Source organism: Chiloscyllium plagiosum, chromosome 12 (genome assembly GCF_004010195.1).
Source record: "Chiloscyllium plagiosum isolate BGI_BamShark_2017 chromosome 12, ASM401019v2, whole genome shotgun sequence".
In the NCBI taxonomy this organism is placed as follows: domain Eukaryota; kingdom Metazoa; phylum Chordata; class Chondrichthyes; order Orectolobiformes; family Hemiscylliidae; genus Chiloscyllium; species Chiloscyllium plagiosum.
The window spans coordinates 38,002,932-38,025,973 of record NC_057721.1 but is presented as its reverse complement, the minus strand read 5'-3'; the positions used below and the strand labels follow the sequence as shown (position 1 = coordinate 38,025,973).

At 42.1% G+C, this 23,042-nt stretch overlaps 2 protein-coding genes across 4 annotated transcripts in view; one reads left to right on the top strand and one right to left on the bottom strand.

Moving 5' to 3' along the window:
• The window catches only part of otc (ornithine transcarbamylase), a 74,658-nt gene extending 59,357 nt beyond the window's left edge, over positions 1-15,301 (bottom strand). The window contains exons 1-3 of one of the 2 annotated variants that reach the window (XM_043700832.1): positions 15,083-15,301; positions 8,554-8,692; positions 7,626-7,707 (exon numbers count right to left, since the gene is read on the bottom strand). In XM_043700832.1, the coding sequence (XP_043556767.1) occupies positions 7,626-7,707; positions 8,554-8,692; positions 15,083-15,159 (298 nt within the window). In that variant the 5' untranslated portion in view covers positions 15,160-15,301. The remainder of the gene's footprint in view (positions 1-7,625; positions 7,708-8,553; positions 8,693-15,082) is intronic. The other variant, XM_043700831.1, reaches the window with a different exon arrangement.
• Positions 15,302-22,763: 7,462 nt separating this feature from the next.
• The window catches only part of rpgra (retinitis pigmentosa GTPase regulator a), a 94,703-nt gene continuing 94,424 nt past the window's right edge, over positions 22,764-23,042 (top strand). For both annotated transcript variants that reach the window (XM_043700829.1, XM_043700830.1), the window contains exon 1: positions 22,764-22,845. In XM_043700829.1, coding sequence (XP_043556764.1) covers positions 22,806-22,845 — 40 coding nt within the window. In that variant the 5' untranslated portion in view covers positions 22,764-22,805. The remainder of the gene's footprint in view (positions 22,846-23,042) is intronic.

The following is a 23,042-nucleotide window of genomic DNA, read 5'->3' as shown; positions in this document are numbered from 1 at the left end:
GAGAGGCTGAACAGGCTGGGGCTGTTTTCCCTGGAGTGTCGGAGGCTGAGGGGTGACCTTATAGAGGTTTACAAAATTTATGAGGGGCATGGATAGGATAAATAGTCAAAGTCTTTTTCCTGGGTGGGGGGAGTCCAGAACTAGAGGGCATAGGTTTAGGGTGAGAGGGGAAAGAGATAAAAGAGACCTAAGGGGCAACTTTTTCACGCAGAGGGTGGTACGTGTATAGAATGAGCTGCCAGAGGAAGTGGTGGAGGCTGGTTCAATTGCAACATTTAGAGTCATAGAGATGGACAGCAAGGAAACAGACCCTTCAGTCCAACCTGTATATGCCGACCAGATATCCCAACCCAATCTAGTCCCACCTGCCAGCACCCGGCCCATATCCCTCCAAACCCTTCCTATTCATATACCCATCCAAATGTTGCAATTGTACCAGCCTCCACCACATCCTCTGGCCGCTCATTCTATACACGTACCACCCTCTGCGTGAAAAAGTTGCCCCTTAGGTCTCTTTTATATCTTTCCCCTCTCACCCTAAACCTATGCCCTCTAGTTCTGGACTCCCCGACCCCCGGGAAAAGACTTTGCCTATTTATCCTATCCATGCCTCTCATAATTTTGTAAACCTCTATAAGGTCACCCCTCAGTCTCTGACGCTTCAGGGAAAACAGCCCGAGTCTGTTCAGCCTCTCCCTTTAGCTCAGATCCTCCAACCCTGGCAACATCCTTGTAAATCTTTTCTGTACCCTTCCAAGTTTCACAACATCTTTCCGATTTAAAAGGCATTTGGATGGATGTATGAATAGAAAGGGTTTGGAGGGAAATGGGCCAGGAGACGAGATTGGGTTGGGATATCTGGTCAGCATGGACGGGTTAGATCGAAGGGTCTGTTTCCATGCTGTACATCTCTATGATTCTTTGACACCTAGCTCCACTAAGTTCCTCATTGCCTCTAACTTCACTCCAACCGATCCATGCGATCCAGTGGGATTCGCAACCAAACACACGTTCTGCAGACATCATAGTAACATGGAAACTCTCCCTAATCTCTGACATCCGACAGGAAGAGCACATCACTCTACTAAAGGCCATCTTTGCACCTTAACAATTTACTGACCCAGAAAAGAGCACAGTCTAAAAGCACTGCTCCAAGCTAGTTGAATACCTATGTTTTTATACTTTTAAAGTTTAATCAAGAGACAGATCTCAATAAAAACATATAATCAGAAAAGAACACACTCTACTCACTATTCTCGATTTACAAAAGAAAAACAGCAAGGTTATATTTTAAAAAGCCATTTAGCTGCTCTGCTGGTTTGAGCGTCCAGGTTTCTCCAAGGTCAGCTGTGAATTTTGAAGTTTGTTTATTTTTCTGATGTCCAGAGATACTTGAAACCAAACAGCAAAGACAGCAGCTGTGCAGGTTACTGCTGAATCAGACAGCAGGGTAGATTTCTTTGTCCATTTGAATCACTTCCCATGTGGTCACTGCCCTTTGTCTGTCATTCTCCTTTTTAAATTGCTGTTGTTTTGATCTGTTTGGTTCCCAAAACTTCCCAAACAATGCAACAGCTTATAAAACCGTAATTACTCATTCCTAGAATTTCAGGAAATCAGCTCCAACACTGAAAATATCTCATGAAAGGAGCAGCCCATAAAGTCATAATCTTTTTCCTAATTTCTATCTTGGATATGTTAAGCCTTTCATTCCTGCTATCATTCTCGTGAATATCCTCCAGACCCACTCCAGGGCCAGTACATCCTTCCTTAGTAACACTTAGTTACTTCATCGAACCTACCACACACCATCCTCCCTCAGCTGATGAATTAGTACTCCTCCATATTGGACAACATTTGGAGGAAGCAATGAGGGTGGCAAAGGCATAAGACTGGGTCCGCAACAGGGGGAGAGGGAACCAACATGAGGGAGAAATATACTTGACTTCATCCTCAGCAATCTGCCAGTTGCAGATGCATCTGTCCATGACAGTATCAGTAAGAGAGACCACTGCACCATCATTGAGAAGTCCTGCCTTCACATCTCTGTCATGTTCTGTGGCACTATCTCTGTGCTACATGGGACAGAGTTCAAATAGATCTAGAAACTCAAGATTGGGCATTCATGAGGCACTCTAGGCCATCAAAGGCAGAATTGTACTGCAGCACAATTTGCAACCTCAAGGCCTGGCATATCCCTCACTCAACCATTACCATTGAGCCAGGGGATCAACCATGGTTCAATAGAGAGTGCAGGAGGGCATGCGAGGAGCAGCACCAGTCATACCTGAAAATGAGGTGTCAACCTGGTGAAGTCACCAAACCATCTCTGACAAATCCCTCCCCTTCCTAGACCTCTCCATCTCCATCCATGAGGAGTGACTCAACACTGACATTTTCTACAAACCCACCAACTCCCACAACTACCTGGATTACACCTCCTCCCACCCTACCTCTTGCAAAAATGCTATTCCATATTCCCAATTCCTCTGCCTCCACCACATCTGCTCCCAGGAGGACCAGTTCCACCACAGAACACACCAGGTGGCCTCCTTCTTTAAAGATCAAAATGTCCCCTCCCATGTGGTTGAAGATGCCCTCCAACATATCTTATCCATGTCCTGCACCTCCGCCCTCAAACCCTACCCCTCCAACCGCAACAAGGACGGAACCCCCCTGGTTCTCACCTTCCACCCCCCCCCCCAACCTCCACGTAAATCACATCATCCACCGACATTTCTGCCACTTACAAATGGACCCCACCACCAGAGATATATTTCCCTCCTCACCTCTATCCACTTTCCACAAAGACCGTTCCCTCTGTGACTACCTGGTCAGGTCCACTGCTCCTAACAACCCACCCTCCCCTCCTGGCACCTTCCCCTGTCACCGCAGGAATTGCAAAACCTGCAACCACGCCTATCCCCTCACCTCCAGCAAGGCCCCAGAGGAGCCTTCTACATCCATCAAAGTTTCACCTGCACTTCCACAAATTTCATTTATTGTATCCGTTGCTCCCGATGCGTTTCCTCTACCTTGGGGAGACTGGACGCCTTGTTGCAGAGTGCTTTAGAGCACATCTCCAGGACACCCGCACCAATCAACCCCACCTCCCACTCTGCCGAGGACATGCAGGTCCTAGGCCTCCTCCATTGCTATTCCCTCACCACCCAACACCTGGAAGAAGAATGCCTTATTTTCTGCCTCGGGACCTTTCAACCCGAGGGCATCAATGTGGACTTCACCAGTTTCCTCATTTCCCCTCCCCCCCCCACCTTAATCCAGTTCCAAACTTCAAGCTCAGCACCATCCTCATGACCAGTCCTACCTGTCAATCTTCCTATCTGCTCCACCCTCCTCTCCAACCTATCACCATTACCCCCACCTCCATCCACCATTACCCCCACTCTTAGCTATCTTCTCCCCAGTCCCTCCCATTTATTTCTCCAATCCCGAGGCTCCCAGCCTCATTCCTGATGAAGGGCTCTGGCCCGAAATGTCAATTCTCCTGCTCCTCGGATGCTCCCTGACCTGCTGTGTTTTTCCAGGAACACACTCTCGACTCCTAGGACTACTTGCACGCCAAACAGCATAAACAGCAAGTGACAGACAAATCAAAGCCATCCCAACTAAACAGATCAGTCTAAGCTGTGCAGTCCTGCCACATTCAGTCATGAATGGTGCTGGGCAATTAAACAACTTACTGGTGGAGCAGACCCTACAAATACCTCTATCCTCAATGGATGGAAGAGGCTAACACATCAGTGCAAAAGATAAGTCTGGACCAATCATCAGCTAGATGTGCTGAGTGGATGATCCATCATGGCATCCTCCAATGGTCCCCAACATTATAGATACCGGTCTTCAACCAATTCGATTTGCCCCATATAATATCAAGAAGCAGTTGAAGGCATTGGATACTGCAAATGCTATGGGTCCTGGCAACATTCCAGCAATAGTACTAAAGACTTACGCTCCAGAACTTGCAGCTCCCCTAGACAAGCTCATTCAGTAAAGTTACAATACTGGAATCTACCAAACAGTGTAGAAAATTGCCCAAGTATGTCCTACACATAAAAAGCAGGACAACTCCAACCCAGCCAATTACTGCCCTATCAGTCCATTATTGATCATCAGTAAAGTGATGAAGGTGTCATGAACTGTGCAGTCAAGTAGCACCTGCTCAGCAATAACCTGCTCAGTGATGCCCAGTTTGGGTTCCACCAGGGCCACTCAACTCCTGACCTCATTGGTTCAAACATGGACAAAAGAGTTGAATTCTAGAAGTGAGGCGAGAGTGACAGCTCTTGATACGAAGACTGTATTCAACCAAGTATGGGAATAAGGAGTCATCATCAAACTGGAATCAATAGGTATCAGGATGCAAACTCTGCCCTGGTTGGAGTCATACCTGGGACACAGGAAGATGGTGAGGTTGATGGAGGTCTGTCATCTCAGCTCCAGGACATTTTTGTAGGAGTTCCTCAGGGTAGTATCCTAGATCCAGCGCCCAACCATCTTCAGCTGCTTCATCAATGTGCTTCCCTCCATCATAAGGTCAGAAATAGGAATTTTGCTGATTATTGCACAATGTTTAACACCATTTGTGATACTGAAGCAGTCCACGTTCAAATGCAATAAAACCTGGACAATATTCAGGCTTGGGCTGAGTGGCAAGTAACATTCACTCTTCACAAATGTCAGGCAATGACCATCTCTAATGAGAGATAATTTAACCACCACCCATTGACATTGAGTGGTTTTACCATAGTTTTGGATCTTAATGCTTACTCACTTAGTGCCTATGCAGGTGCTCACAGCATTTCTGCCTTTTAGCACATTTTTGCCTGATTCAGTTTACTGCAAGGTTAAAATCTCCGATGATTATTCATTTCTTACCTATTAACTATTCTCCAATATCAATTTAACAAATGTAAAGGCATTCAGAAGCTATGAAACACTCACTATGAATAAAATTTCTTTCTTTTCACTTGGAAGTTTGACTTTTTCTGTAACTTTCCATGGATACCTATTGAATAGACTGTGAACTTTCAGTTATAGCACATCAAGTTGGTGACAAGATGCAAGACTTTTGCATGATAGTTGAAATACTTTAAGAATGTTTTACTTCAGTTAATCCAAAATACAATAATTTTAAGTGCACACACAGTTTGAGTGCAATTTTTGAGTGGTATTTTTACATTTACTTTCCTACATGTGTTTGTCATTCTTTTGTTGACTCACTAAATGATAAGAAAGTAAATGATTTAATTGTTTGTCCAGAGAGTCAGTCACCTTTGTGAAATAGACAAATAATGTTGCAACGTTTTGATGTTCGGAATCAGTAACAAGATAATTACATTCTGGGAACTGCCTTGATGTGATGATTAAAGCTCTTTAATTTTGGGACTATCTATGTTAGGGCTTCAGAAGCCTGAAATTTTAGAAAAAAGCAGCTCAGGATTAGTGTAACAAATGTGCGCAGATTCTACTTTTCTCAGATTTCTTAAATTGATGTAGAAAACAAATTACAAGTTGTCAGAAGAACCTCCTGTGGAACTAAACAAATAACAAAGCAAAATGACAATACAACTAATGCAGGGGGCTTTGCAAGGAGGTAGGTGTGTATCATTAATAAGGAGATTGCAGTGATGCAAACTATACACATTTGTAATTATCATTACTGGTCAGTAATTTTCCCATTTACACTGTTTTTCCAACTCTTTTGTCATCTCTAAGATGCCTCTCCAGCTTCAATTATCCTGGCTAGTTAGATATTATCTAAACACAGTAGCAATCCTACCATTTGCAAAACTCAGCTACTGACCCAATGTTGATATAACTTCTCAAATGATTACATTCCCATTGTTAAATACATTACTGACTTATTGCTAGGTTTCATTGAGTCTGTTGTGCTTTAATATTAAAGAATACCTTTTCTCAGAACTTCTGATAATAGGTCTGCAATGCCTGTGTCTGTTTGACCATAGACCATACGATATAGGAGCAGGATTAGGCCATTTGACCCACTTTGTCTGCTCCACCATTCAATCATGGCTGATATGTTTCTTGTTAAAAATCACACAACACCAGGTTATAGTCCAACAGGCTTAACTGGAAGCAGCTGAAAAATGTGTTGTTGGAAAAGCGCAGCAGGTCAGGCAGCATCCAAGGAGCAGGAGAATCGACGTTTCAGGCATAAGTCCTTCTTCAGGCTTATGCCCGAAACGTCGATTCTCCTGCTCCTTGGATGCTGCCTGACTTGCTGCGCTTTTCCAGCAACACATTTTTCAGCTCTGATCTCCAGCAGTCCTCACTTTCTCTTAATTGGAGGCACACTAGCTTTCGGAGCGTTGCTCCTTCATCAGGTGATAGTGGTGATAGTGATCACCTGATGAAGGAGAGACACTCCGAAAGCTAGTGTGCTTCCAATTAAACCTGTTGGACTATAACCTGGTGTTATGTGATTTTTAACTTTGTACACCCCAGTCCAACACCGGCATCTCCAAATCATATGTTTCTCAACATCATTCTCCTGCCTTCTCCCATAACCCATGATTCCTTTACTAATCAAGAACCTATCTCTGTGTTAAATACACATGGTGACTTGGCCACCACAGCCGACTGTGGCAATATGTTCCATGAGTTTGACATGCTTCTTAAAAAGGGCACCATTGGTTGCTTGTTTCAAATTTACTGACATCAACAGTGTCCATTGATTGTGTTGTAACACATCAAATAGTTCACAAATATGACTTCATCTCTATTAATAATTGAAAGTAAGTAACTCCTATCTTCAAGCTTGTTTAGAATTTTGTTACTCAGGTTCAAATTTCCATTTCATTTATGTTAAAACCTTTAATGTTACTTGAATTATTGCACTTAGTGACTTACTCTTTATATCTATTGGTGGTGCCCTGCACCCTCACTGTGACGTTTATAAGGAAATAAGAAAGTAAGAAATAGCAGCTGGAGTGCACCATTTGGTCCTGCAAGCAAGATCATGGTCAATCTTCTGCCTTGACTCCATCTTCTCACAAAATTCTCAAATCCCATTAATACCCAAAAATTGATCAAACTCTCTCTTGAACGTACACAGTGACAAAATGCCCGTCACTGTCTGGGGCATGCAATTCCAAAAAGATTCACAAACTTCTGAGGGATGAAACTTAGCATCTCACTCCTTTTTCGGAGATTGCAGGCATGTGGTCTGAATTCTCCAGCCAAAAGTACTATTTTCTCAGCATCTACCCTGTCAAGACCATTAAAAAAATGATGTTTTTCAATTAGATCATCATTTTTTCTAAAAAGGTCAGACAAATCTAATCCTAATTGACTCAGTGTCTTTTCACATGAAAATCTCTTCATCCTGGAGCCAGTCTAGTAAACATTTGTTGTACACCCTCCAGCAAGGAGATCCTTTTCCTGGTAAGGAGACCAAAACTGCACACAGTACTCCAGTTATAGCCTCTATATAACTCAGTAAACCTTCTTTACTTTTTATACTCTAGCCTTTTCTAACAAAATCTAATGCCCATTTCTCTTTAACTGAGAAAAAAAATCACCATTTTGCATGTAAAATATATACACAAAATTCCTTCATCGGTTGGAGAATGCGCTCTTACCTGTTTCTGTAGAAATTCTTGTTCTAGTGCTTCTTTTTTCAAAAATCATGGCAATAGATTTCCCTTGAAGTAAAGGGAGTGCCTGTTGTAATCCACAAAATAGAACAGGAGCTAAGATTAGGAGGGAGTTTTACAACAGTAACATCAAACAAATGTTGCAAATACACTGCACTAATAATTACTGGACTGAAGAACCCCTCAAAACACCTAGGATTGGGTGAGGGTGAAAGTAAGAGATGAATCTCACGTGAATTTTACAATGGTTCAGGAGTTATCTGCAACTAGGTCTACCACTGCATTCACCTGGCACAAGCAATAGCAGTGGCCAAAGTTCGCAAAAAAAATCCAAGTACAGTTAAATTAAAGTTAATTCAATTCAGATTTAACTAATGTTTTGGAGTTTTGACATCTGAGTTTTACTGGAGGGGGCAGCGGAACATGATTTCATTTTCCTAAAGCACGGTAGTCAACGATAGGTAGAGATGGAAGCCCGAGAGATAGGGCAAGCTTAGCACCTTCTCCCATGTCCTTACCCAACCCCCATACCTTCTCAGCATATGGACTGCTACCACAAACTATCCATTGTCAGCCACTAGCAGTCCTTATACATTCTCTCAGGCTCTGGGTTCCATTGCCACCTATTGTTTACTCCTTCCCCTACTCCTTCTTTAGCATATACCAATCTTATCCCAGCTATAATCAGTTCTGAAGGGTCACTGGACCCAAAATGTTAACTCTGCTTTCTTTCCACAGAACAGAACCCAACTCAGTCCAGATTAAGTGTGGAAGAAGACCTCCGATGTTAAATGTTGTACCACAGCCTTCTGAGAAGAGGAGGGCAATCTCTCAAAATGAATAGAAGACATCTGCGAATCAATACAAAGAAATTAAATTTCTAGTATCACTGACGTTATGATACTCCCATTACCTCGCCTTTGTCTTTAATTCTCATTTTCAGATCAGCTGATGTCCACAACAGTTGCTTTATTTCTTCACCATTAAAATCCTTGAGTGTTAACAGGTGACGTCCTTTTAGATTAGTAGCACTCAGCATAACTTGTCCACATCTGCAACCAGAACCCCCAATATTAAAATATAATTTTATGTTAAATTCAATATATTAAGACAAATGCTGTTTTTGCTTCAAATTTTAGTGGGAAGAGCACTGTTTCAAAGTCTCACATAAAAATACACAAGAAACAGCAAGTGGCTTGAATTGGTAAAATGGTCAGGTTGGCACAAAAAAGACTGATGACACATGAGGGGGCTATTTGACTCATTTTCAACTGGCATGGAGAACACAAAGTCTAATTCCATTTTCCAAATCTTGGTCTTTATCCACATAGATTGAAAAACCTCAAGTGCATATTTAAGTATTTGTCAAGCATGAAGAAAGCTTCAGGCAGTGAGCTCCAGATTCACATTACCCTCTAAGCACAAAGAATTTCTCCTCAACTTCTCTCTGATCTTTCTACCAAATACTTTAAATCTATGCCTCCCGTTATTGACCTCTCTGATAATTGAAGTTTCAAACTACTGCATCTAGGCCCCTCATAATTTTGCACACTGTCATTTGAATTCAACGGAACAATATACTTCTGGCATTTTCATCTCAAATTTGTCCCCTATTCACATTGTTACTACTGTCATTACTGCTGTCACAAAATAGAACCAGAATAAATACTTATTGAGAATTGGTGTAGTAAAAATCAGAGGCACATAAACGTCTGCAGTATGGTTAACCAAACTGATTGATAATTTCAAGCTCAGTTTTAAGATTAGATTAAAGATTTACTAAGTCTTAAAATGTCACTTCATTATGGGCGTATTAAATATTTCTTTGAATGCTTGAGCTCTTTTAATTAAAAGTGATTTGAAAAAGTTTTGACCAGTATTCAAATACAGTGTGATTGGTTCCTAAAGTACCTAAAAAGGTCCATCCTAACTAATTACATGGTGTTGAAAAAATATTTTCTGATAATGACAATCAGGTAATGTCTAAGCTACAAATGTACTTTTGTACACCCCTCAGTCACATGACACCAGCTACTTTTCCTCATACATAAGGTTAAGTTTTATTCCTCTCTTGTGGTATGTTTGTAATAAGGAAGACCATTAAATTAGGAACAATAGTATCTGAATTCCTCTGCTATTCCACCTTCACCAGAAATAAGCCAAAGGCAGGAAGGCCAGTGTTTGGACTTCTCAGCCTGGCTGTCAGCTGAAACTCGAGTGGCCAAATAATGCTTACTCATGGGCCTCATTCCACCACTGCTGGTGTCAAGTCAGTGGTGGATGGGTCTGAAGATCCTTGTAAGTGGCCTGTCTAACTGGTAGGACTGGATTAGATTTGGTTGGGATATCAGGTCGGCATGGATGAGTTGGACCGAAGGGTCTGTTTCTGTGCTGTACATTTCTATGACTGTCTGGCTTGCTTGTGGTCTCTCAAAGAGGGGGGCCATGGGCTGTCATGTTCAAAGACATTCACTACCTGATCAAAAGGACATGACTTCAGAAACAGGATGTCCCCGTACAAAGTTATCCCCATGCTCTTTCTACCAGATCCCCTACACCGTTCGCCCTACTTTACAAAATCTGTCTTGATGTTACTTAGGCCCCTTTGTGACCTTGAGACTTTGGTGGCTGTCCTTCCAGTTTGAAAAGAGCGTTCAGCCTTCAATTGCTCAGCAGCTCTCATAAGGAGAGATTTTGCACCTTCACAGTCCTAGACCTCTAGAAAGGCCCAGTGGTGGCCACAAATGCTTAAATGGTACATTAGACCAGCACGGCACTCCCCGATGAGGCAACACAGGGTCTCTCACCTGCTCTCCAGTCAGCAGTGAAGAATCACCCCTCCCCACCCATATCCTCCATAAAATTTAGCCCATTATTTTTATATGCCTTAAAAAAAAGGCTGCTAAGGCACAATTTACATATTGCAGGAAATCAAAATAAATTGATTATTGTTTACCATTCTCCCTCCCACTCCACTAACCATGCCTTCCTGTACTCCAGAAGGAGCTGTCGTGGATGTAGAACTGATTAGTGTCAACAGTACATGGGCTTCAATCTTTTTTCTGGCTGAGATCAACTGGTGCTCTGCCTCCAAGCCTTACCTATTGCCACGGTTTAGTGAGTTATCACTGAGGACCAGCCTTCAGACAGACATCCTGATGAAGAGCGGTTTGAAGGATGCTTACGCGATCTATATTTCCCTTGAGTGACAACATCTTAAACCAAGAATCCAACCCATGGTCCTATCAGGGGTTTGAGAGTCATTTCCACATTTAGCATTTGCTTTTTGTTGTCTAATGGTAAATTAGGTTGTGAATGTTATCTCATAAAACCAGTTATTGAACAATGCAAATTTGGAATTCTGCTGCCAGTAGTGGAAAGTGGAAAGTTATTTGCTAACATTTTTGATGTCAAGGTTAAGTGAAAATTTAATTCTTTCCATTTGTGACAGTACTGAGAACTCACAGGATCATATAAAGTTTGTACCCCGACACAATTCAGCCCTGGTGCCCAAGCATCACTGGGAGCACCTTCAACCTGTCTCCCAAACACATACAACCCCCACATAATTTTCCAAGCACTAGGCTTCAGTATGATTTCAGCAAACGTTGTGCTGTCAACTCATATCCATTAGAAACTGGGCACAATGAAAAATAATTTTAGAAAGGGGAATATAGAGTTTCTGTTTTGTGTAATCTGGGTGCAAATGATATTTGAAATGCATTGTTTTCCCATGATAAAGTTGTAATTTAAGTTTGCACCTGAACCCTCATGTATAATCAAATATAAAATTTTCCAGCAAAATTGACAGCGTAATAGCATAGAATTGCTTTATCATTAGGAAATTTTCACTGACTGATTTAATAGGGGCACCTTCTGAAGTTTTATTAATATAGCTTAAGATGGGTGATTACAAAGAATAAACATCTTTATTAAAATCGTCTCTCCACCTATGAGTAAATAGATTGTAAATACCTGTGAATGACTTCAAGAAACCAGACTGAACCATTTAATTGTTTCATTGATAAACAATAGAATGTTTCTAAATTTTTACAAACTTCTACAGCATGCTGACATATAAGTTTCTTTATTTTGAAAATTTTGGACTGAATTTTCCCTTTTGATTTGACAAAGTTTTTCCCAATTGAAATTCAGGTCATCCAGTTTGCCTTGTCCTATAGCAGCTTTTCTCACACTATCTTCCACTCCTCATTAGTTAACTGCCTCTTTGATGCATGTCTCATGGAATTGTGCAGTAAGGAGGCTGTGGTTCCCACCCCAGTGTTTCCTTTAATTTTCTTCCTGGCTGTGTGAGCCTCCGTTGCCCGGAGGCAGCAGCAACTTCCCGAAATGAAAGTCAGTGCTGTGTTCAGTGTGCCGATGCCAATTGCTATGCATAAAATATTGGAGCGGCTGCACACATTTGCAGCTTCGAGGGAACATCGCAAAGTCCCAGCAGTGGGGGCAATGTACATGTCGTTGGCACCATATTTAAATCCTAGTTCCACAGCACTTCAACCATTGCGAGCTGGGAGGTGCCCTTCATACTCTGGTCCTGCACAATTATCCTTAAGGAAATGGACTAGAATTGCAAGTAAGCTCCTCAATTTACTGAGGGACCCCGAGGGGCTAGTAGATCAGATGATTGAAAAGAGACGTGTTCTATGACTTGTTGGGTGGCACAGTGGTTAGCACTGCTGCCTCACAGCGCCAGAGACCTGGGTTCAATTCCTGCCTCAGGCATCTGTCTGTGTGGAGTCTGTGTGGAGTTTGCACATTCCCCCCGTGTCTGCGTGGTTTTCCTCTGGGTGCTCCGGTTTCCTCCAACATTCCAAAAATGTGCAGGTCAGGTGAATTGGCCATGCTAAATTGCCCGTAGTGGTAGGGGAATGAGTCTGGGTGGGTTGCTTTTCGGAGGGTCGGTGTGGACTTGTTGGGCCAAAGGGCCTGTTTCCACACTGTAAGTAATCTAATCTAAAAAAAAGGAGACTGTGCTACTAGACACTGCCAGCCTGGGCCAGGTCGGTGCCATGTCCCAGGTGAATCTCAATGCACAGCAGTGCAGGAGGAAAGTTAACGATATTCTGCTCTGCATTATCTTCTCTCAGAGCCACCACTCACTGTAACTCTGTCACTCTACACTCATCTCATTAAGGGTCATGGACTGCAACTCTCATTTTTGTATCACTTCCACTGAATAGCTCTTACCCACCTCATCCTCCCAAACTACAACCCTTCCTGCCCTCTGAGCTCACCCAGTAGGAGTACCTTTCCTCTGCACAATCATTTCCAACTACAGTTAACATATCCCTCCCTTTGTCGCACTGCAGGACTGATTTGTCCAATGCACATGATGTACATGTAATCCCTGGATTAGTTGCACTTGTCCAGCAGGACTGAACCGTGGCCTGAATCCTGCACTGCAAAGACACAAATCCTGAACTCTGGTAGGATCAAGCACCTGGCTGAATGTGGCCAGGACTCTGGACTAAAATTGGATGAGTCCATTGGCCTACTGTAGTGGTGATACCCGACTAACTGCAGTCCTGGTGAACCCACTAAGGACTGCTCCCCTCTGACTTTCACACATGACCATTTGGCTGAAACATGCAGTCTGTTTGCCACATAAACTGCTGGCACATATTAAAGGTGCAACACTGATGTAGCATGGTGCCAAACAGCAATACGTATACCCCCTTATCTGTTCAGTCCTTCAAACCATGACAAGGTGCTGCCTCTCCCATGTGCTCAAAAGCAATGCAAGCCACAGAAGCTGGCAGTCTCCAAGTAAGCATGTAATGTGAGTGCTCAGAAACGAAGCTAAGAGCCATAAGATATCCTGTACAGATGCATATTCTTTCTATGTGTAAAGTGACCTTGCAGCAGCACACAAGAGATAGGTGTCGCTGATTTCCAAGGTAGAGGGCTGAAACATTGAAGTGATTGAGTGATTCCTCGAAAGCAGTCTTGATGATGGGGTGAGGTTGGTGATACGTGAGGAAGGACTGTGTCCATGGAGTGTACGGGGAGGCTGTGGTGAAGACCAAATTGGGCAAAGGCCTGGAGAAGCAAGCAATGAGTGGCATCTTCCAAGAAACTGCTTTGTTTCTTATCTCAGCGATTCGTGCTGCCTGGTTTCCCAGAGAAGCAGAACAGCAATTGGATGCTACTTAGAAGTAGGTGAGTGGGGCCAACAATGACATGCAAATGCATGGAAATAATGACATTGCTGTTCATCAGCAAGGTTCAGAACTCTGTTTCAACTTGCAGGGGAATATTGGATTTCTTTTTCCCTCAATTTTGAGATTCTGACTTGTTCCCCCTATTTTTAACCAGGCTTTCCTACATTTGCAGTCATAGACTTCTTGTCTTTGCCCATGCCATACAAGGGAGTGGAAAGTTCCATCCTCAGCTTTCAAGAGCCTCCTTAATGAACTAACCATGTTCATTAAGATATTGCAATTTGGGGAACAAAAACTTTGGCGAGGGTGAGGACTTCCAATGTACTATTTATAAACCATTATTAAAGAATGCAGAAACTTTGTCTAATATCAACAGAACTTGCTCTTCAAATTCCTTGATTTGTTTTGGCACTTTTTATTATATATTTCTTTATTAAAACCAGTTTCTCGCTGGTTGACAGGATATACTCCAATCAAACTGCAACCATACGGTCCCCATGGGGGTAGGAGGGCCTGAAAAGAGTCTTAGGCAACAGTATGAAATGGCTCAAGGTGAACAAGAAAGTGTCTCTACCTCAGAGCCAGAAGGCTACGGTACAAGTCCCACCTGTTCCAGAGGAATGTCTCAGCAGGATGATTTGGATACTATTTATAAAACACTTTGTTACATTATTGCCCTGCACTTTACTGGCGACCACTTTCATCCCCAAAACTGTCCTGACCACGAAAAATCATGATCAGTCGGAATTTCTGTTGCATATAAGATGTACCGTAATATTGTTTCTGTTTTGGGTCAAATGAAATTTCTCTCAAGGTTTTTAAACCAGACTGTTGTCCTTTAATAAACTTTTGCAGAAAGTGTAACGATATTTTACAGTTTAATTTAAAAGTTGCGGCTACTTTAATGAAACGAGGATAGAGATTTGTAACTGGATACTGCTGGCTTGTTGTGCTGCGGCATCCACATTCCCATGCCGAAGTTGTTACTGACCGAGACTCTGCAGCCTGTACAAACTCCTGTCCCTATCAATGCCCATGAAGCAGATTTGATTACAATCACCGCGATATGAAAAGAACTCACAAACACAGAACAGGCTGGATAAAATTTTGCTTATTAAGTAGAGCAGCGCACAGACACGTTTCAAATTGGGTGTAATAAGAGAACAGGGTGCGAGTTCTGACATGATCCCCCAATCCGCCATTCCTACTACATGCTCCTGCGCTCCTTCTCCTTTCAGACTTGGATTAAAATAAACTCACCGGAATGAGCGCACAGAACACTTGTTGCTCAGAGAGATCGAACGCCCCAGAAGGTTCCTTAAAGTGAAGCTCATCATAGTGGGTTTGAGTCATGCACTAAGCAGCAGCCAAGCAATGTTACAACTGCAAGTGCTGTCAGTGAGAATTCCTTCTGCACCTATATCTGAGCTGAGCTTTAATCTTTCACGAATCTACAAGCTGATGCAATGAAAACGCCAGCCTGACGTCAGTGGCGCCCCAAGTGGCACTGGGCGAGAAGCTGCAAGAGGCGAGGTTAAATCTACTTGGTCTGCAAGCAACTTCTCCGAAGAGCCTACAGACCTCTGTCCACTTGGAACATGCCCCACACAGGGTCAGAGCTGATTAAAAGGTATTTCCACATTCATGAACTATTTGCATAATATAATCTGACCAAAATAGTAAATGCTGGAAAAATTCTCAACCTTTCACTTACCACAAAATAAATCTGCAATATTTTCTTGACTGCACTGTCCACAATTGCAGGCAGTGCTTCCAGCTTCTACAATGTTTTACTTTTGTGAGAGTGAGACTAACAGTGAGAGTATATTTTGGTTTGGGTTCTGAGTTCTTTAGAATTCTTTCAAATTATCATGCATGTTTTATCAGAATAACAACTTCATCAAAACCTGAATGTGGTACAGTCTGAGTTTAGAAGGGTTATCCACTACATACTTATGGCTGAAACAAACTTTGTCCTTCCCCCTTACTGGACTTATAGAGTCATAGAGACGTACAGCATAGAAATAGACCCTTCAGTCCAATTTGCCCATGCCAACAAGTTATCCTAATTTAATTTGGTCCCATTTGCCAGTACATGGCCCATGTCACTCTAAACCCTTCCTATTCGTATACACAGGTGCTTTTGAAATGCTGTAATTTGACCAGCCTCCAGCAGTTCCTCTGGCAGGTCATTCCATACACTGACCACCCTCTGCTTGAAAAAGTTGCCCCTTAGGTCCCTTTTAAATCTTTCCCTTCTCACCTTAAACCTATGCCCTCTGGACGTGTCCAGCCCAGGAAAAAGGCCTTGTCCATTTACTCTATTCATGCCTCTCATGATTTTAAAAGATTACCCCTCAGCCTCCGAAGCACCAGGGACAACAGCCCCAGCCTATTCAGCCTTGCCTTATAATGCTGATTGAGATATTAACGCAGCATCATCCTGCAAACTGTTATTTGATTATCCACCTCTACTGTTGTGTTAGATATGATAGGATTTACAGAGTTTTTCTTTGATTCAACATTAATTTAAGAAATACATCACATTAGCAAAACAGTATTGATTCAAGTGAGAAATCCTGGCTGATTAAGCTAACCATATCCCTAATTCACTGATTACCCTTCACTTACTATATATTTTACAGAGTTAAATAAAAATTAAGATATACATGGAAGAAGCTAAAATATCACCAAAAAACTTTAGATATTTCTTATTATGTTAGAAATTACTGAAAATCATGGAAAACAATTTACAAATAGGAAATTAATTTTTCAGACTATAGGGGTTATTTGACTTGGAATGGCATTAAAACTTGGTGATAGTCCATTAAAAATGCATGTCTTTTCCAGAATCATTAACAGCGAAATTACAGTTTAATGGGGAAGTTGTTGTAAGTTCAGTGATTTCTAGATTGTCATTTGTAGGGACTAAACAACACAATATGCAGAGAAACAGCAAATCATTGACACCAGTTTTTGAATTTCAGCTACATGTTGCTACATGCATTGATTGTGAACAAGGACAATTTTCTTATCGATCTCCCTGCAAAGTCCAGCTCATCATGTATCAATTCTGTATTCACTGAAAGACATGCTCCTTTATCACGTGTTCTGTCCTTTACTCAGTAAACAGCAGTGCACTATGATCTGCATGTAAAACAAAATTCTGCACATTGAAATCCTACGGATAGGTGTTATCAATCCTAAAAATATATATGTCTCCAGTATCAGATTTTGTTGTTTAAATCCAATTAAAAATGCTGAAATCTTAATTAGTAGTTCTTTCTATTAATTGGGTAACTTTATTACTGGGGCGATAGATAAATAATTGTTCGAATATAACAAATGAACTGCCCTGCACATTTGCTTGCATTCAAGTTGGTTTTTCACATATGTTACTAAGGCGGAAATTCACAGGAGCCCAATCTCAAACCTCAATTCAAATGCATGTTAATGCTGTATTTCGAGAGGGAAAGAAGGTCCTTCTGTCCCCTACCTGCACTAGATTCTCCAAGGCAGTACTACAAAATCTTGCTGCCTTCCTGTTAATAGTCTGTATTTCTAAACTGCTTTGTTTGGTGATATTGGTCATCCCATTGAATCAATCAGAATGCAATAAACAATTGCACACCATTTTAAAAGGACCATCACTAAAATGTCCAACTTGTGTCAGTAAATTAAAACTGGGGAAAGTGTTATTGTGATTTGCAGTCCAGTTCCTCTGGGATATCAGTGTGCACCACATATCCACTCTCAAGGGCAAGGGCCTATCTGTGAAATTGATGGTCCTCTGAACAGCACGTTACTTCTACCTGTTTAATATGTATAGGATATATGGTAGAGTAGCAGGCCAGTCAGCCCAAATAAGTCATACTGGAGTTTATGCTTCACACAAACTTCCTCTCACCTTTTTCATCTAAATCTGTTATTCTAACCATCTATCCCCCTCCCCCATATTTTTTGTTATTCTTACATGGGATTTGAAAGTTGATGAATAGGCCAGCATTTGTTATTTATCTCTAATTGCCCTCGCGAAGGTGGTGGTGAACTTGTAAAGCTTTCTGTTATACACAACTCCACTATTCACTTCAACCACTTGTATCAGTCTCAAGATTGTGCACACATGATTAGGTCCACCAGGTTTCCCACTCCACCAGCCACATCAGGTAGCTAAAAATCTGGAGTGTGTGACTTAAGTGCAGCCAGAAATTGAGGAGCTATTTCTAAAAGTAGTGGAGCGGAGATGTGGAGAGTATAGTTGCACTCCATTAATCAGTGAAGATGTGCTTATCCATGCTCAGATTACTTTTGAGCTTATAAGTGTATTGAAAAGCTTGTTGCACATTTGCATTGTATAACACTATGTCAGCTTCCTAAAGGATCAAGGGAGAATGTTGGCATAAGAGTTCCCTATTTGGGTCTTCTAAGCTCCCAACAGATAACACAATGGAATACCATGCATATCTGGTTGGAGTTGAAAAGTCTGACGCTGGAAAAGCACAGCAGGGGCAGAAAGCATCCGAGGAGCAGGAGAGTCAATGTTTCAGGCATAAGCCCTTCACCAGAAATGGTTGGTTGGAAGATCAATGTGAGCAAATGAAGAGTGTATAGGATCAGTTAGTATATGAAAATCTTTTCACAGAGTGGAAAGGCATGGAGGGAATTTGTGAGACTTGCAAGGCAGAAACATTGAAAAGAGTTTCCTTTTTTATGTAGGTCAGCTAGGATAGGATCCTTCAGTCTTTTCTTTAAATACTGCACCACTCCTTTAAAAATGATGGCTGTCTTCAAGTTTCAGAGATGTTTGAAATCTGGCCTGCAGTAAAGGTGTGTAGTTAAAGGTTATTATGGGTGCAGCAGGCTGCAGATCTGCTAAATTTCAGATGATCAGAGTAAGCACATTTGTACGTCACTTTCAACAGGAAATACCCCATTGCATACCCCCTCACCTCAGCTTTACTGGATTCCATTAATGCTGACTATAATTCCCATATGTTCAAATAGCTAACTGATTGGATCCGATTCTCTTTTATTCTCAGTATATCCGATGAAGTATCAAATATCTTTACTGTTAAATTTGTAGAATAGGGTCATTCACGTTGCCCTTATCTGGAGATTCCCTATGTCACTTCCTGAGAAGGATGGACTAAAGCTGGATCCAATACTTGAAAGGGGGTCATCTATGTATCCTGGGTATTGTTGTCGAGTTGGAATATCTTGAAAGTTCACACGTAAGGTGGATTGTTAATTCAATGAAAAGAAATGGTAATTAGTGAAAGGGGTTAAAGGTGAGATTTTGTGAAATGGATTTAGCTGTTCAAAAAACGTTTCACCAGCTGCAATTGTAGTCCAACTGAATACTTTATTTCATCTTTGTCCTTTTCACTCTTTCTTCTCTGATTGCTCCTCAGTGGTGAATATACTGTACTGTGAATATTTTTGTCTTCTAAAGAACTAACTTAACTGTATATTTTTATTTTATGTACACACCATTCACTCTGAGTTTATATCCAAACCATTTATATTGTTATGAAGTTTGTCGGAACCATTAACAGTTAAAGACAAATTCAAATGCCCAATGATTTACTGAAGTCATGAAACCATGAGATTTCACTGTTATATTTAAAAAAAAAGAATTTTATTATTCAAGAATCAAGCAAAACAAAGACTATTTAGCAAACACTGTCTTAGGGAATTATATCTACATGGAAAAACATAATAAAACACAGTCACAATCCATGTGGATTTCCTCCAGAAAGTCTTTGGTTACTTATCACATTCTTGAAGTTTATACACTTTCTTAGGGACAAATTCTAAACATTTTTCACGATAGGATCTTGATCAGATGGTCCAATGGGCTGAGAAGTGGCAGATGGAGTTTAATTTAGATAAATGTGAGGTGTTGCATTTGGGAAAGCAAATCTTAGCAGGACTTATACACTTAATGGTAAGGTCCTAGGGAGTGTTGCTGAACAAAGAGACCTTTGAGTGCAGGTTCATAGCTCCTTGAAAGTGGAGTCACATGTAGATATGACAGTGAAGAAGGTGGTTGGTACGCTTTCCTTTATTGGTCAGATTGTTGAGTACAGGAGTTGGGAGGTCATGGTGCAGCTGTACAGGACATTGGTTAGGCCATTGTTGGAATATTGCGTGCAATTCTGGTCTCCTTCCTATTGGAAAGATGTTGTGAAACTTGAAAGGGCTCAGAAAAGACTTACAAGGATGTTGCCGGGTTTGGAAGGTTTGAGCTATAGGGAGAGGCTGAATAGGTTGGGGCTGTTTTCCATGGAGCGTCAGAGGCTGAGGGGTGACCTTATGGAGGTTTTAAAATCATGAGGGTCATGGATAAGATAAATAGACAAGGTATTTTCCCTGGCGTGGGGGAGTGCAGACCTAGAGGGCATAGGTTTAGGGTGAGAGGGGAAAGATATCAGAGATCTATGGGACAACTTTTTCACACAGAGGGTGGTACGCGTGAGAGGAAGAGGTGAGAGGTGAGCTGTGAGAGGAAGTGGTGGAGGCTAGTACAATTGCAATATTTAAAAGGTATCAGGATGGGTATACGAATGGGAAGGATGTGGAGGAATATGGGCCAGGTGCTGGCAGGTGGGACTAGATTGGGTTGGGATATCTGGTCGGCATGGATGGGTTGCACCGAAGGATTTTTTTCTGTGCTGTACATCTCTATGACTCTATAGCCTTTCAATGTCTGTCATTTTCCAATTCGAGTATGCCCTGAACTTCATTCACAATTCCTGTACAACAATCTGAGACATCGGTGGTTTCTAATGTATCATTCTACTGCTCCACACCGCTTCGTAAATGTGTTCCTTCTTCCTTCTGAACTCAACAGTTTGGTTACTTTTTGTTCCAACAACAAGCACCTTCTTGAAAAAAATCCCACAGAAAACTCCCCACTCAGAATGCCAACTAAGGCTAAGTGTAAATCCACAAATCTTTATGGGATTTATGATAAGTAGTTATATCAATTCACATTTACCTTCAACACAAAATATATCGGTTCTGGGACTCACATGAATGATTTACATCCATTGTGGAGTTAATGACCCTCTGTCTAGACTTGCTGATTCCCCCAAGAAACCTGCTTGTTGCAAAGGGATTTGTTTTGCTTATTTGATGAGGGAATTGCATAAATTATCCAAAGTATTTATTGAATTAACTATAGATCGCTCATCTCTACTAAGAAACTTGGGAAAAATAGACAATTGTCTACACATTTTCGTCTTGGACATCTGTGTAAACACAGACTATCCTGCGACTGGTATATCTTCTCAAGCCAAGTTTTTTCCCACTTAGCTTTCATTTATCATTTTAACTTCCTAGCTAAAAGTTGCACATTTAAATTGCAGGAATTATAATGTTAGTCATTTGTAACAATATATGGAGCAAACAAAATTGAATTTATATGAATCTTGTCAGACTTAAGCTACTTCCAACCACCTAAACACAGAGCCTGTTTGAGAAATTCAGTAGGTCTGGCATCACCTGTGGACAGTGAAACAGAGTGAATGCTTCGAGTTTCTTCAGAACTCAGCATCTGCAGTATTTTGCTTTTATTCAAGTTTAAATCATTGCTACTTCTCTTCTAGTTTGGACCACCTTGAAGAACTTCTGTCCTCTCTGATGGCGGGATTCCCCTTTTAAACTTTCAGCTCATCACCTGTGGACAGTGAAACAGAGTGAATGCTTCGAGTTTCTTCAGAACTTCTCTTCTAGTTTGGACCACCTTGAAGAACTTCTGTCCTCTCTGATGGCGGGATTCCCCTTTTAAACTTTCAGCTTGTACATCCTCAATGCTTTCTATCTCCCTCCTAGCATTGAACACAGAACTGTAAAGCACAGGAATGGGCTCTTTAGCCCACGATGTTGTGCCAAACATGACACCAAATTAAATTAATCTATCTGCATCCCCTTGGTCCATATTCCTCAATTCCTTGCACAATCATGTGCTTATCTGAAAGACCTTTGAACACCTCTATCGTATTTCCCTCCACCACCACCACCCCCGGTGAGTTCCTGATTCTTAACACTCTCTGTGTAAAAAAATTCACCCCTCACCTTAAATACATGCCCATCCATATTAGACATTTCAACTCTGGGAAAAAGATTCTGACTAGGCGAAAGTGAGCAGTGCAGATGTTGGAGATCAGAGTCTAGATTAGAATGGGGCTGGAAAAGCAGGTCAGGCAGCATCCGAGAAGCTGGAAAATCGACGTTTCCGGCAAAAGCCGGAAAGATTCTGACTGTCAATCCCTTTTATGCATCTCATAATTTTGTAGACTTCTATCAAGTCTCCCCTCAGCTTTCGCTGCTCCAGAGAAAAGAATGAGAGTTTTGCTCGCGGTCTCCTTCTAGCTCCTACCCTTTAATGCAGGCAGCATCCTGGTAAACCTCTTCCGCGCCCTCTCCAACACCTCCATATCCTTCCTCTAATGTGGCAATTAGAATTGAATGCAATACTGTAAGTGTGGCCTAAGCAAAGTCTTATAAAGGTATTGCTAAAGTATTGAATAAAGTATTTGCTAAAACTCGCTATCAGAGCTGCATCTACTTCCAGTTCTGAAAAAGTCGTACTGTGAAAAGTCAACACTTGCTTTGTCCATGGGGGCTGCACTCTGCGTTTGTTCCAGCAACCTGCTGTACGTTTCCCTTATCTCAGCACTTAATTACTGATTCTCTGAGTTCAGCCTTTCCAGTTGCTACCCTCTCAACAGAAACCACAAAACAAAACAGACACTCGCAGGGTTTTGGAGAGGTGGCAAAATTGGCAGCTGCGATCCCGGGTGTGACCTCTGAGCGGCGCTGGCGGCCCGGGCTGCTGCAGTTCAGCCGCGCGACCGCGGAGTGCCGCTGCCGAGGCGGGTCTTTGTTCGGTTGTCAATGGCAGGCCGGTTTGTTTACTTCCGGGTTGGTGCCCCGCCCCGCGACCTCCTCGCGAGCTCCGGAGCCGGTGGCGAGAGAAATGGCGGCGGAGCCCGAGCCCGAGGGAGAGGAGGTGCCGGGTGAGTGAGTGTTGGTGGGAGGCTGTCTGTCACACTGGGTGAAGAGTTACAGTGAAGTATCGGGGCAGGTTGGAGGGACCAGCTGGGATTCCAGGCCAGAGCTGAGCGAGCGGCCGGGGATAGCTCGGGGAGGAGGCTGTGTGGGGGAGACTGGAGGGGATGGGGGAGACTGGAGGGGATGGGGGAGACTAGAGGGG